The sequence below is a fragment of the Polyodon spathula genome, chromosome 16 (assembly GCF_017654505.1).
Source record: "Polyodon spathula isolate WHYD16114869_AA chromosome 16, ASM1765450v1, whole genome shotgun sequence".
In the NCBI taxonomy this organism is placed as follows: domain Eukaryota; kingdom Metazoa; phylum Chordata; class Actinopteri; order Acipenseriformes; family Polyodontidae; genus Polyodon; species Polyodon spathula.
This window is the reverse complement of record NC_054549.1, coordinates 9,040,201-9,055,576: the sequence shown is the minus strand read 5'-3', so window position 1 is coordinate 9,055,576 and position 15,376 is coordinate 9,040,201. Positions and strand designations below refer to the sequence as shown.

The 15,376-nt window shown below is 41.5% G+C and overlaps 1 protein-coding gene across 1 annotated transcript; it reads right to left on the bottom strand.

Annotated features, from left to right (window-relative positions):
- Window positions 1-12,251: 12,251 nt before the first annotated feature.
- Window positions 12,252-14,097, bottom strand: LOC121329274 (28S ribosomal protein S16, mitochondrial-like). The gene is made up of 4 exons (XM_041274806.1): window positions 13,988-14,097; window positions 13,772-13,806; window positions 12,953-13,213; window positions 12,252-12,553 (listed from the first exon to the last, which is right to left on the bottom strand). Exons 2-4 carry the CDS (start codon window positions 13,782-13,784, stop codon window positions 12,411-12,413), a joined length of 417 nt encoding a protein of 138 aa, XP_041130740.1. The 5' UTR covers window positions 13,785-13,806; window positions 13,988-14,097; the 3' UTR covers window positions 12,252-12,410.
- Window positions 14,098-15,376: the final 1,279 nt, after the last annotated feature.

Sequence of the window (15,376 nt, the reverse complement as noted above, 5' to 3'; positions counted from 1 at the left end):
CTCATAGGGCTGATTTAATTTGGTATTGAAATGTAATCTCACCTGTATTCTGATCTACAATCAAAGCACCTAAAGATAGTTTTATTTGCCAAGTAAAACTTAATTGAGATAGCCCACCAAGCAACCTAATCCCTTGTGACATTTTACTTGATTGTTGAGTAGTTACTGTTATGTACAGACAACAAAACAGCATTAGAAACCGAATCACAAACGCAGCTGTAATCAGTTGAAATTGAGCTTAAGCACAGTTGTAATAAACCTTTTGAGTATCTCGTGCAAACTAAAAGGAAGGACAAATTGCTATAATATAGTTCTGTTGTGCTGCAGTGCCATTCAACACAAGTATAGCTGTGCAAGTGAAATGATCTCAATAAGATGAAGGTAAAAAGAGATAAGAAATATTGATCTTAACCTGGGTAAACAATTTCCAATACTAAAAGCAAATATAAAATTTCAATATAACTCCATTCAGTTCAACATCACCCATTGATCTAAAAAGCTGAGTCTAAATAATATTTAAACCATCGAAAAATATTTTACCCCCCTCTGCGCGTCTGTCTGGTCTGTCTTAAAAAAACGTTTTGTATAATGCTGAGTTTCCACCAAGGGGACGTGGTCTCTTCCCTTTAGTTTCCTGAGATGGAATTACAGTGCTGTAATACAAACCTGTCATCTAATACCCTGGGAAAGCCACATTTAAATAGCCAGTTTCATTATTTGAAATGTATTTTACTTGTACTTTTATCGCAGATGCATGATCAGGAATCCTTTTCAGCCAACAGAGATGTCACAAACCTACGGTATGTGAAATATATTCACAGTGTAGTTAACCATCAGTAATTTGTATATTAGCTATACCATGTTAAATAATAATAATTAAAAAATAAATAATGTTAAAATAAGGGTGCCATTTCTTATGGGCACTATAGCAGTTGCATATTTATTTTAATTCTGTAATAGTGTTTTTGCAAGCATGCACATAAAATGAACATGTAGCATTTATTTTAAAATCTATTCACTTCAATGGAAATTCTTTTTAAGACTTTAAGATTTAATAATTAGCTGTTTACAGAGTATCCAGTTAATGGATAGCATGTGCTGCATGTGTGTTGATTATTGCAACAAGCCCTGTAAATAGCGTGTGTGTGTGTGGAAATGTAAGGTTGGCAGGGATGGGGTTAAATCTGTCCCTGTCTCCCTTACATTCCCCAACACACACTATTTACATGTAGGGGCTTATGCCCTGTTGCAATTATTAACAATTATTTGTCTTTCACAAGCTAACAAATACATGTTATGCTATTCCCAACAAGCCAAGGCCAAGTGGGTTTACTTAACACTTAGAAATCCTTAACCACAGTCAGACACAGAGGAAAATACAAGACATCAACATTTACCTGCACTTTTGGTCTTTGTTATAATAATGAAAAACAGGCTGTATAATATGAGGGACCAATGTGCTTGAATTTGCCAACGGAGTCTCTTCATTTTAATTCAGCGTTTCTTAAACTGTAATCCTCTGCATTTAAAACTGGAGTCACTATTACAGTTTTTGGTTTTTTAAAGATGCTGTTAAAATATATTAACAGTTGTTTCCACACAAAAAAAATCCTTTGAAATAAGTTTTTCCAGTCTTGGATTCTGTTTGAGCTATTCTGAGATATCCTCGGAGCAGGTGTCTTTTGAGTCCTTGGTGTAGCCTATCCTACATAGCCTGAAGGCTTTTTGATTTGAAGAAATTGTTGGTTCCAAGAGTGGCATTCATCATGCCTTCAAACATCTCCTGCGTCAGCAGAAGCTTAGAGAATGAGCTGTTCTAAGGACCGACCCATTCTCTTTGTATCTACCTGGCACACCTTATGCAAACCTACCAGGTGTATATCATGCAACCCTTGTTGCAAAATAACAAAACCTCCATACACGTCTTAACTCTAGAACCCCAGTCATTATTCACAAACGTGTCACTCAATTCTTAGTTGCTTCTAGAATTAAAAACTGGGTTACTCGTCAAACAGATTTTAGGAAATGTTATATTGGTTAACAATGCATGGCAAAAAAGGGTTCCTGGTACTACAATGGATTTGTTTGTTTCAAGCATTAGTGCAACAAGCATGCAAGCTGCTCAGATGTTTAACCATGCTTGTGTTCACAGTTTTATCATGTTTGCCCCACGGTTAGGGCATTCTTCATAAAATACCCTGGTTTGCCATGTTGTAGCATATACCTCTCTGTGCTGTGCGATGCTGGCTACACTCTACCATGCTTTCACTGTGCTTTTGCTGTGAGGCACGTTTGTAAGGGTTCTTTGTGTGGTTGCAATAATGCAGCTGTTTTGTAAACTTATTTCAATCAACATTCAAGAAGGTAACCAGGTCTCTACGCGCTATTGCGCACCGCACTAGTTGCTGTGTGGTCGCTTTGCGTTTGTTTGCTGTTTTGTATTATTTAATCACAGTTTCTGGAATTAAGGTCGGTTAAGCACAAGATTCTCTGCTTGACATTCAGAACTGAAGGCATTTGGAGTCTTTAAAAGTGGTCCTGTGATCAGCTTTACTTTTTTTCTTTTAAAATTGATTTTCGTATGCGACTCCTGATTTCATCTGACTATGGGATAGTCTCCTTGACGGTTAAAAGCCGTTCAGCGCTTCGTAAGTTCTTCCTATTCGCAATGCAGACGCGAAACAGGCTGCACTGTTTGCAGCGTCGTGTTCGTGGTCCCAGCGTAGCATGTGCAATATTTTCTGTATTTGAAGTCATTGTATTTCGTATCTTGCTCTTAATTGTACTGTGATTCTTGATATGTATTTGTTGTATACTGTAAGTCTCCCTGGTTTAATACTACTACTACTAACAATAATAATAATAATAATAATAATAATAATAATAATAATAATAATAATAATAATTTGCACTGGTGTTGTGCTCAGTTCTTGAAGGCTGGTTATGAGCGAGCTCTGAAACACAGCGTCTTTTTATTAGCTTGCTCTATTTGTTGTGCATTCTATTGGTTGCCACTAAAGTCCTTTTATATTGTTAATCATTTTTGCTAAATGCATTTGAACAGGTGTGCAATATATTTCGCAAGATCCATATTTTATATGCTGTTTATTTAATGGCGAATTGGGTCAAAGTCTTGGTGAATCACTGGTTCGGTTTTTATAAAGTTATAACACATGGGTGTATAGATGGTGTTCGTATAACCTCACTAAAGCAGTAAACACGCCTGTAAACTCAGGTGGACCTGCTGTTCTACTGGGGCAGAAGTAAGATTGAAGAATGCTTACGCATTACTATATGCTGCGTTCGTTTCTGCGATTGCGCGTTCCCTTGATTAATTATCATTGCTTGAGTATTTCAATATTTGTAGTTCTTGCTTCGCAGTTTTCTGTGTACATGGGGAGTTTGTTTGACCCTCCGCGATTATCTTGAGTTTTCCCATATCTTGAGTTATTGGAGGAAGGCCAGGATGGAGGAACGTTTTTGCAATCTGCTGGGAATGTAGTTTTTTTGGGCAATTTGTGTTTGAGAAGTTTCGCATCACATGTTAGGACTGAGACATAATTAAAAAAATTAACATAATTTAAATATTTAACAGCATTATGTATTCAAAGAAACTGCAAAATGATATCTCAAATGTCTACCGGAAGCCATGATTGCAGTACAATATTTCTTGTTGTTTGAAATGTCACATTTTCTAAATTGTCATGCTTTTGTGAAATCTGGCAAACTACAAAGCGGTGTGTGATTCAATTTGTCAACATTACATTATTCAACAGGTTGCATTCGACTCTATGAAGCAAAATGAGTTCATTCTAGAGGGTGATGCAAAACGTTTGGCCAGAGCTGTTTATCAACGGGCATTGCAATATTAAGCACTATTTACAAAGCTACCCTGTTCTTCCAAAGTTTGTTTTGTTAAAGATATACACTCCGCATACTGCTCAAACCTATCGTTGGCTTCTTAACAATTCCTCGCATGGGCTCATGAGTTTTTAAAGTTTAAGTTTTGTGAAAATGCCCTATGTTTGGGTGCTGAGTGTTTTTGTTTTGCTTTAAGCAATGATACGCAGTAAATGTAAGGTTTTGTGAAGGCTGAGACTAATCTAGTGGCAGGGCATGGCGGCGTTATCGGATACAATCTGATCTGGGTTGATACAAAGCGCCATGTCTTGACTCATGACTCACCTCTTAAAATCAACAGACGTATAAAAAAAGTAATCTAACATAATTCAAAAGAACAGTTTAAAAATAGAGCACCCGCAACTGTTTCAGCAAACATACATTCAGATTTGATGGATCGAGGTGGAGTGGCGGGGTGCGTATGACTATAACCTGATCAGAGGCAAAGCCAGTGCTAAGGGAAGATCACCTCTCCGCAGGAACCCGCCTTTCTTGAAAGACCGAAGGAGATTCAGTGAGGTGCGGCTTCCAAGGTTGCGAGCCCAGCACCTGTCCGAGCTTTGATAAGATGACTCTTACAATGTGAACACTACAGGCGGATTAAAACACGATTACCCTATTAATAATAATAATAATAATAATTATTATTTATTATTATTATTATTATTATTATTATTATTATTATTATTATTATTATTATTATTATACTGTAACGTGCAAGGGGAAGGCAGCAGTAGGGCTGGTAGGTGACGTAATCACATACAAAGACCTAAGCCCTATACAGCGGTATCGGCGCTATGCTTCAGTGCGAGAGGACCCGGGTTCGAGCCCGCCCTCTGCCTGTGTGATGCGCCTGCCTGCGGGAACCGAGACCGCTCCAATACTTCTGCACAATATTGTTACAGTTTTCCCATGTGGTTCCCATGATTTCATTGTGGTTTATTAAATGTCGCTATTACTATGGTAACCTGCTTTAAGGATTTATAAAAATGAACGCGGCGCTTTGATTGGGTCAGCAAACAGAACACAATGCGGTCCTGTCGCTCCTGGAGGGACCGGCCACACCAGGGTTAACAGTTGCAATTAGACAACGACTTTGAATGGAGGGTTAATTGGGTTAATTAAACAATTTAGATGAAACAAAGACCGGGGCTGGGAGGGTCAACTCCCGACGGACACAATGTCTGACTGAATCAGTGTGTCTTTTCTTGTTATTATCCACGCAAGAATGGAGCCACCAGCCCTACTCAAGCGGCGTGAAGCTGTAGATGTATTTATTTGTTTGTTTATTTCTTTTTGCATTAGGACTAAGCTACAAACACTTTTAAAGCGGGTTTGTGAGTTTCCTCTTGCGATTACACTAGTTGCTGTGTTAATATTTTAAGTTTGAGAGTCATGGTGTGCGAGGAACGTCACAAGCTTTGATCTCCGCATCAGTGTCATTTCTTAAGGTACGTGGATTGAAACACAAAAAGAAGATAAGCGGCGCTTTACAGATTCCTCAGTCTGATACTGCCGCGATTGCAACGATAAACAAACATTCTTAACTAATCTGTACCATTAAACACGGACACGCATATCGTCAGCTTTTAAACTTCAGGGCAGTATAACATAGATTGGCGCTTTGACCCACCCCTAGGCATGGAATTGGCACAGCTGCTTCGGCGCTAGGCTGGTTTAACTTGTCTGCTATGCCAGGCAGACACACCTCTGCTATTGGACTGACTTGGAGGCAAATCAGGAAAATAAATAAAGTTGCAATGGAACCAGAAATAGTTCCCTTTTGTCTTAGCTCCGGATAGTCCAGGATGTGGTCACTGTCAGCAATGTAAGCCTGTTACACTCTGAATCCATAAATAAATTCTCGCTTTGCAGACCCTGTGGCTAATTGGTTAAATTAGAGTGAATGGGGTTTTTTTTTTTTTTTTTTTAAATAACTTATTTACACAACTTTGACTCGCGGCGAGTAATTCGATTCAGTTGATAAGGGATAGTGTTCAATGCAGGCAACTTTTCAACAATGTCGCCAAAGAAGGTAACGGCAGCCGTGTAAAAAAATGAAATAATTATATTGGACTGCGCCCTTATAATGACTTAATTTGTTTTTTGTAGTTTTTCTCATGCCCTTTACATGGTTATACTGCGCATCGAAGTTAGTTTACCCTGGTTTGTCGTGTTTAATATGATTTTCCATACCTCTGCTTTTCAATGTGACACTGTAGTCCCTGTTTAGATTGTGTGCTTGTCACCATGAAACGCCAGGGATCGGCGTGTCTTCATTTTAGTAAAACAATCTATATAGACGGAACTGTGTGTTCTGTATTCATACAAAGCATTATGAAACCAAGGTAAACAACTGTTCCCATCGCCGCGGAGTTTGAGGTTTATATGTAACCTCCGACGTGTCTCCAAAACTGTAAAACAAACAAACACAGCCTCTTGGAAACAATGCATTTAAGAGGCAGGCTCTTCATTTTAAAACACACTATGATATTTTTTAGCAGGGTAGGAGAATAGGATTCAGTCTATTTCAGTAATGCGCTTGAAGTGTACCCAGAGGTTGATAAGTTGTGCCACTCATTGCCCTAACATCAGTGACCAGTGGTTTGTTTTATTGACCTATCTGCTAGTTCTAACATCTATAAACCATTTATAGTCCCTGTTGAAAGTGAACACACGTTTACCACAGTAATTCAGCAGTCTCCCCTACATATACAATGCCTTTACCATGCTTGCCATGTTTTTAATGTGCTTTACCTTCCCTCTCTGTGCTTTACAATGCTTCCCTATGCTTTACCAGACCTCTCTGTGCTTTACAATGCTTCCCTGTGCTTTACCAGACCTCTCTGTGCTTTACAATGCTTCCCTGTGCTTTACAATGCTTCCCTGTGCTTTACCAGACCTCTCTGTGCTTTACAATGCTTCCCTGTGTTTTACCAGACCTCTCTGTGCTTTACAATGCTTCCCTGTGCTTTACCAGACCTCTCTGTGCTTTACAATGCTTCCCTGTGCTTTACCAGACCTCTCTGTGCTTTACAATGCTTCCCTGTGCTTTACCAGACCTCTCTGTGCTTTACAATGCTTCCCTGTGCTTTACCAGACCTCTCTGTGCTTTACAATGCTTCCCTGTGCTTTACCAGACCTCTCTGTGCTTTACAATGCTTCCCTGTGCTTTACCAGACCTCTCTGTGCTTTACAATGCTTCCCTATGCTTTACCAGACCTCTCTGTGCTTTACAATGCTTCCCTGTGCTTTAGCAGACCTCTCTGTGCTTTACAATGCTTCCCTATGCTTTACCAGACCTCTCTGTGCTTTACAATGCTTCCCTATGCTTTACCAGACCTCTCTGTGCTTTACAATGCTTCCCTATGCTTTACCAGACCTCTCTGTGCTTTACAATGCTTCCCTGTGCTTTACCAGACCTCTCTGTGCTTTACAATGCTTCCCTGTGCTTTACCAGACCTCTCTGTGCTTTACAATGCTTCCCTGTGCTTTACCAGACCTCTCTGTGCTTTACAATGCTTCCCTGTGCTTTACCAGACCTCTCTGTGCTTTACAATGCTTCCCTGTGCTTTACCAGACCTCTCTGTGCTTTACAATGCTTCCCTATGCTTTACCAGACCTCTCTGTGCTTTACAATGCTTCCCTATGCTTTACCAGACCTCTCTGTGCTTTACAATGCTTCCCTATGCTTTACCAGACCTCTGTGCTTTACAATGCTTCCCTGTGCTTTACCAGACCTCTCTGTGCTTTACAATGCTTCCCTATGCTTTACCAGACCTCTCTGTGCTTTACAATGCTTCCCTGTGCTTTACCAGACCTCTCTGTGCTTTACAATGCTTCCCTGTGCTTTACCAGACCTCTCTGTGCTTTACAATGCTTCCCTATGCTTTACCAGACCTCTCTGTGCTTTACAATGCTTCCCTGTGCTTTACCAGACCTCTCTGTGCTTTACAATGCTTCCCTATGCTTTACCAGACCTCTCTGTGCTTTACAATGCTTCCCTATGCTTTACCAGACCTCTCTGTGCTTTACAATGCTTCCCTATGCTTTACCAGACCTCTCTGTGCTTTACAATGCTTCCCTATGCTTTACCAGACCTCTCTGTGCTTTACAATGCTTCCCTGTGCTTTACCAGACCTCTCTGTGCTTTACAATGCTTCCCTGTGCTTTACCAGACCTCTCTGTGCTTTACAATGCTTCCCTATGCTTTACCAGACCTCTCTGTGCTTCACAATGCATCAAATTAATACATTCTTATCACTGTTTTTTTATTTTCTCATGCGGAGCCAGAGTATATTATGATGCCTGTTAAAACGCCATCACTCCAGCAGTAAGACGTTATCTCCCCGGATTAACTGTTTATGCCGCTTTCAGTATAAACGACTCTTTACACTCTCTGTTTGTCAGCTGCGTGCTTGAAATGGTTTATGTTTTTTTTTTTTTTTTGTCCTCTGGCACAAAACATATTCGTTATCATTTTGTACTGGAGATTATTCGATCAAAATAAAACCTGCATTTTGTAAAATGCGCATGGATGTGCTTCCGACAAAAGCTGGTATGGAATTCATAGGCTGTGCACGTTATACACTCAACAAATAGTCGACAATCTTGTTCTGATTAGGCTGTTTTACGCACGTTGTTAATTGGTTACTTCAGAGATGTACCTGTGCTGGCCTGTGGGCACAAAGTGAATAAGCTAAAGGATAGCATGGAGGGTAATCTGTTGCATACTAATAACGTCTTGCTTAGTCTTTATTTGAAAAAAAGAAATGGACACACACTGGTTTCTACGCTTTGGATACTTCTGCTACCAGCCTGCATTTCACTGCGAGAGCGGCGTGGTGCAGATTATAGATCACTTCACATTGATCTGGCAGACAAAAAAAAAGATGAATTAGGTGTACGACTGCTACTGGCAGGGGCTGCTATTAAGCACTACATGAAAATCAGGAATGTGTTTAAACAAGAGCTAGCTGGACTCTGCTAACCTGTCACCTGATTTGAGCTCCCTTGCTTTGCGACAGGGCTCACCAGTGTTGAAACAATGACCTTTCCTGTGTTGATTCTGTAACGACACAAACCACAGAGTTGACAGCTGTATTCTTCTTATAGCTTGACAGGTGCTGGATGCCAGGAACATCAAACATTTGCTTCAGTGAAATTCTACCGGTCTTAAGCTACAACAGTTTTTTTTTTGTTTTTTTTTAGTTTTTCTCTCCCTGTTCTCAAACCTTTATTATTAGTTTATTTAGCAGGTGTTTTCATCCAAGGTGACTTACAGAGTCTAGGGTGTGTGAACTGTGCATCAGCTGCAGGGTCACTTTTACAGCAACATCTCACCGGAAAGACGGAGCACAAGGAGGTTGAGTGACTTGCTCAGGTCACACAGTGAGTCAGTGGCTAATCATTGCTGCTGTCCTTGTTGATTTCTTCAAACAGTGCACTCGTGATCAGCAATATATGCAAAAACTACACAGTTGCCGTTGCTGTTAGTAATAACACAATCTGCTCTAGTCAGTTTCTTTAACCTCGACACGAGCCCCTTGTGTGTGGACAGATCCACATCAGAGATCTTTATTGAAGAGTAGTATATCAGTGTTCTGGTAGACTGCTCAGCTGGCCTCCACCTCGAATGGTCCTATTCTATATCCTATCTCCCATTCCTCTGGTTTCAAATCCTAGCCCAGACCAACAGATACTGTAAATTAATGCAAATCCTCTGCTTGGCCCCTGCTTTTGATTTCTATCAAGCATCCAAGCAAAACAGAATAAGACATTTCAGAAGTGGGCTGTTAAGATTTTGATCGGTTGGCATTGTATTGGAAAGCTGTTACAGCGCCTGGGTGAAGAGAAGCCCGAGTTCCAAAGGTTGCATATCTGGTCGATTCCATGTGTATAAAAACACTGCCTCATAAAGGCTCTTTTCTTTTCTCTGTGTGCAAAGCCACTTTATGATTTTACAAAAGCAAGCATGATATCACAGGACACTCCCTGATAACCCATGCAGCTAATCATCTGACTATTTGCACAGTGCTTCAGTACATGTCAACATGAACTCTTAATGGGAGATTAAAACTGAATACAAAACATCCAAAAAAAAAAAAAAAGGCACCCCACACTGGGGTATTTTTTCCACAGTGCTTGCACCGGTCTTTAATGAACTCCTACTGTTTTCAGCAGAGAAACCCCACCTGTGTTTCATGCAGACGTGGCCACGTTAGAGCATTCAAATGAGTGACATTTGAAGGGAAAAATATTGCGAATAACTTAATAGCAGATTGAATGTTCCTTTTCTCCCGTTTTGAACTTAATTTGTCTAGGCCTTAGACAGGGAGCGGAGCAACGTTTCTTAATCTTTTCTATAAGCTGGTATGTATATAGATGTGTGTGTATATATAATCTCCTTCTGCAATAAATAAATAAATAAAAATACATTAGGTTATCAAGCCACCCACATTTCCATCCATGCAGGTGGAATAAACACGATAACAGAAGCATTAATGTAATCGCTAATAGCCTTTAAATGGGAAATCTACAATGAATAAACAGCCAGAATGAGAGACGATAAGATGTGTGCATAACGTTAAGCAGCATTGCGGTTGTTCGTTTGTTTTAAATAGCCACTGCTTTATTAAACACTAATAAAGAATCGAAACGCTGTTCTGGAAGAATACGAGCTGGGAATCCCAGGTGCAGTGCTCCACAGTGGCCAGTACAGATTGAAATGAGTGACCTGCCAGCCAAGAGCCTGGGCTCGTTCCTATAGAACCGTCAATCTGTTGTCTGTTGGGTCTGAAGCCCAGGAAAGGGGACACTGTTTGGTGCGGGTGACGTTTCACGACATGAACAAATCAATCCCCCAAAACAATCTTGAATTTCAGCTTTACTTCAAATGTACCCTGCAACGAGCTGCTTAAAAACTGGCCTGCTTAAAAACCGACTTCCACCAGCGAGATGCATCTTGTCTCTATTCTGCGACGCGTGTCAGGGGTGTGCTGTGAGAGGCGAGCTCGTTCACATGCAGCGGTACCTGGAGTCTGTGTTTCTAATGCTTTCTCGAACCCAGTGTGCAAACCGCGTAACTTTGTTGCTCAAGGAAGTTACACTACTGCAATCCCCTCCAGGATTTCATGAACTCTTCATCAGGGAAACACAGAAAGCCTTCTGTCCTTTCACAAAGGGAATTGTTTGCAAGTCACCGTGACAGTTTCAGGTGTTTATTGGTGTTGTCGTTTTGCACAATAAACCCTTTATACCAAACTGAGTAAGAATGCATCTAATATTGGCTTCCTGGGTCAATAAAAGGGGTCATTCTGTTGTAAACCAACAATGCATTCCTAATGAGTGGAGTCATTTCCAGAGGCTGTCAGCGTTGTGACCCAAGATGTTATGGATCACGCCTTAGCTACAGCAAACAAATTTCTGTTTCCTCAGAACTAGCACCAGCGAGGTGATCTTAGCACTGTACAAATGATTGCACCAAACTAGATCTTTTCGTAAACCTCGCCTGTCCTGCAAGTCTATTCTCTACTCGTTTTCATTTCGATAGAAGCAGAAGTTCCAGCAAGCCTGTGTGTTCATTTTAAAGCATGGCATCTCAAGCTAGGCTAAAGAAAGATCTCCGTTTGCCTTGTTTTCAGTCCGTTACTGTTTCGCATCCTGGCTCGCTTCACCTCGTCCGCGTCTTTGGCTGTCGAAGCCTGTCAATCAGTAAGGAAAGCAGCTGGCTGCTTCCTCACAGGAAAGAGAGCAATGCCGTGGAGCGTTTCAGTTCTCCTCAATGGGGAAACCGTTCAATACCGTCAGAGTTCACGTGAACAGCTCTGTGCAAAACATCATCTTTTCATCATACAGCCTCACACTGTTCTGGTAACTTAAAAAAAAATCTCTAATAATTAAGACAATAATTGATGTATTACTGGCAGTTCTGTTACAAAAGCCACAGCCAGAAAGCACCGATCTTAAAGCTATGCTTGTTTGCAAATGCAATCCGTCCTTCCAATAACATTAACAACTGAAAGAATTCAAGTTGAAATCTTTTATTGGGCACGTCTCAATCTTTACAGCGCTGTCCAGAAGCACGTTACAGGTGCAATCCCATTGCTCAGACAGAGGGATCTGGTTGTGTTGTGTATCCAATGTATTGAGACAGTCGCATGGGAATCGGGGCAAGATATTAATTGGGATTTTAACACATTTCATTTAGTTACATCACACAACTGTGTTAAATCGTTCCTGCTCCACTCAATCAGTTTCCGGACTCCTGTTGCACAGCAGTTTGATCCATTCCTGGTGTTTAATAAGTCACTCCTGTGCTTGTTACCTACACACTGTGGCTAACGTGGCACTCACTAAAACCTGGAATGGGTGAAAGTGCTCTGCAATAGGAGTCTCTGAGGTGGCACTTTCTGTGCTGTACTGGGGACCCAGCCTCTCAATCCTCCGCCACGCACTCTGCTTCGACCTGAGGTTCCAAACGTGAAGCGTCTTGGATCTGCAGTCCAGGGCTAAGCTGCCTCTGGTTTGCTCTCGCTGGTCTCCTCGCTCCCTTCTTCGGAAGCCCCGAGGGCCTCTTTCTGCGCCTCTGTTTTATGCAATCGCTCCGCCTTGGTCACGGTCATGGGGTGCAGGGGGAAGAACCCCGACAGGCCTGGAGAGAGGAGAGGGGAGACATTTCTTTCATCAGCCCTGTACCACTGCAGGTAGCAAAAACCAACGATACTCTATGGAAATAATTAAAAAAAAAAAAAAAAAAAAAAAAAAAACCCCCAAGGAGCTATTAAAGCTAATAATTTATTTAACAAGGAGGTCACACCTGAACATCTATTTAAAACAGCCGGGGATAGGAATAAGACTCCCACTGCAGAGCAGTTTGATCCAGTCATGGTTTCACTACAAGTTTAATAAGACACACCTGAGCTTGTCACATGCCCGCTGTGGCTTCTCAAGCTTGTAGTAAAACCTGGAACGGAGGAAGCTGGCGTGGAACAGGAGTCTTATTTCCATCCCTGTAGCGCAACAGGGAGCTGGGGGGCCGGGGGAAATTTACCTAAAAGTTTTGCTACGGGTTTGGTGGGATGTGCCCCGCAGGCAATCCAGTACTTGATCCTCTCGAAGTTCAGGCTGACCAGCTTCTCGTTGTGGGTGTTGGGGAGCGGGTCGAAGGAGCCCAGCTGCTCCAGGTGCTTGCTGTCTCTGGCTCTCTTGTTGTAAGCCGCTACGATGCAGTAGAAGGGTCGGTTGGTGCAGCCGCCCAGGGCCAGCCTGATGACAACGTGGCCTCCGTGGTAATGCTTCAGCAGCAAAGAGGCTGGAAGAAAACAAGGGAAAGAGACGGCAATTACAACCAATGGGAAAGTGCACTAAATACACGAGGAAAAAGAACACTGCACTGAAATATTGACAGAGGAACAGACCGGACTCCTTTGTCATTACACTTACACACCCACCCCCCCCCTTGGACTGGGAACTTGAAAGTCCGGCGAGATTCCAACGTGATTTCCGACGGCGTGTGTTTGCACACGTTGCTAAGACAAGGCCAGGACAAAGGGTAAATTTCGGCAGTATATCACCCCACCCATGCAAATATTGCATTAAGACGTGTGTGTTTGCATGACATATCGCTACACACTACACTATGAATAAACGTATTTAAATGAAGAAATAAGATTCCCATCGCATAGAGGTTTCCCCAGTGCAGTTCTTACGAGCTTGATCAGCCCCAGTGTGCACGGCGGTCCGGCTCAGGGGGGTCTCCTTAAACTCGTTGTAACATCAGGAATGAATCAAACTTCCGTGCAAAGGACAGTCTCTTTGCATCCGTGCAGTAATTCCATTAATCATGACAAAATAGCGATTCGGCACTTACACAGACGAACCATGGTGTCCCTTGCTAAGCTGAAGCTGAAACAAAAAAATGAAATTCATGATTACATTTGCACAGCTTGGGTATTAAACGCGCATGGCTGCTTTACACAATAACAATAAATACATCAGAAATTCAATTCGTTATTTTCACAGTCAAAATACAACCGCGACTAGATTGGATAACGTATCTCTAGCAACGGATATTGAATATACCGACCGGGTTAGCTCTCTGACAGACTTCACAGCACGAAACCCTGCTCCTGCCAGAGTCACATTGCACCGGGCGCAGACATCTTTGAGACTCCGAAGCACAATCGGCTGCTCCCGAGAAACGGCTCCGGACACACTCGGCTCTCTTCGAGTGCAGTGTCGGAAACAGCCGAATCACATATATAATATGCATATAATATATATAATATACAACTAGAGCTAAAACTCGGTGTTTTACGGTTTATGTGTGTTTATTTCTTTCTGCGTTTTTATATAACTGATTCGTGGTTTTTATTGTTATATTAATTTTTCTATATATGTTGCTTTAAAAATAGCCTAATTACAATATAAATTGCCAATTATAATCAGTTTGAATTTGTATGATTGCACAGAGGTTGGGTTTGAATCTAGCAGTTTGTAATTCGGAATATCCACCAGGGGGCAGACGTGTACCCCAGAACCAAATTAATGAACGTGTTGATTTTTTTAATTATTATATTTAAAAGAGAGAGATTATTATAATTGAAAAGTCTATGATAAACCTGGTATAAATTATTAAAATTGCAATATATGTATTTATATATATATATATATATATATATATAGTATATATATATATATATATTTCAGCAGAATTCAAGAACACGAACAGCTTTCAGGTTATGGGCTGCGGACCTTTCCAGTAAGAGGAAGGGAAGCTGGTTTTAAACCTGTGGTTCTCTTGTAACGGGTCACCGCGGTGAATGTGCACAGCAATGCTTTCCCCGTGGCTCTGCCTATGTTTACCCTGGCTTGAAGTGCTTTTGTACATGCGTGCCCAAACCTCTCTGTGCTTTCCAATGCTCTCTTGACACTTGGCTGTGCTTCATTGCTATTTATTTATTGCAGCTCGTTTTCATCACTCTGCTCGCTCTCTGGGTTCGTGCTCACCAAGCCTCTACTCTGCGATTCTATTTGGATCCCTGGATTCCCACGTTGTGGAAACGCTAAGATACAAACGATCTCATTGGGGTTTGCATGTAGTTTTCACTCGTTTAGACCTGTTTTTATTTTTGAAGTAACTCGTGAAAGCTGTTTCGGAACAGGGTCTCTAATTTCATTTCAAAATCCCAAAGGTTTGAAATGACGGAAAGTAAGTTTCGCAGAGATGAAACGCATTTAAAACGCATCCGCCAATCAAAGCAGTGTGCAGGATTGTTGAAACATGGCGCGGACTAACCACTAGGTGGAGACACAGTAGCTTTGTTTCATCACACGGTAGAGAGGACTTTCTTTCCAGACACATAACACAAGGATAGTGTTGCTGTACCAATCTCCGGGTCAGACTTGCACAGTGTGAAGGGAGGGTAGAGGGGAGAGTGGAGAGGGGGAGAGAGGGGATTACACAAACCTGTAA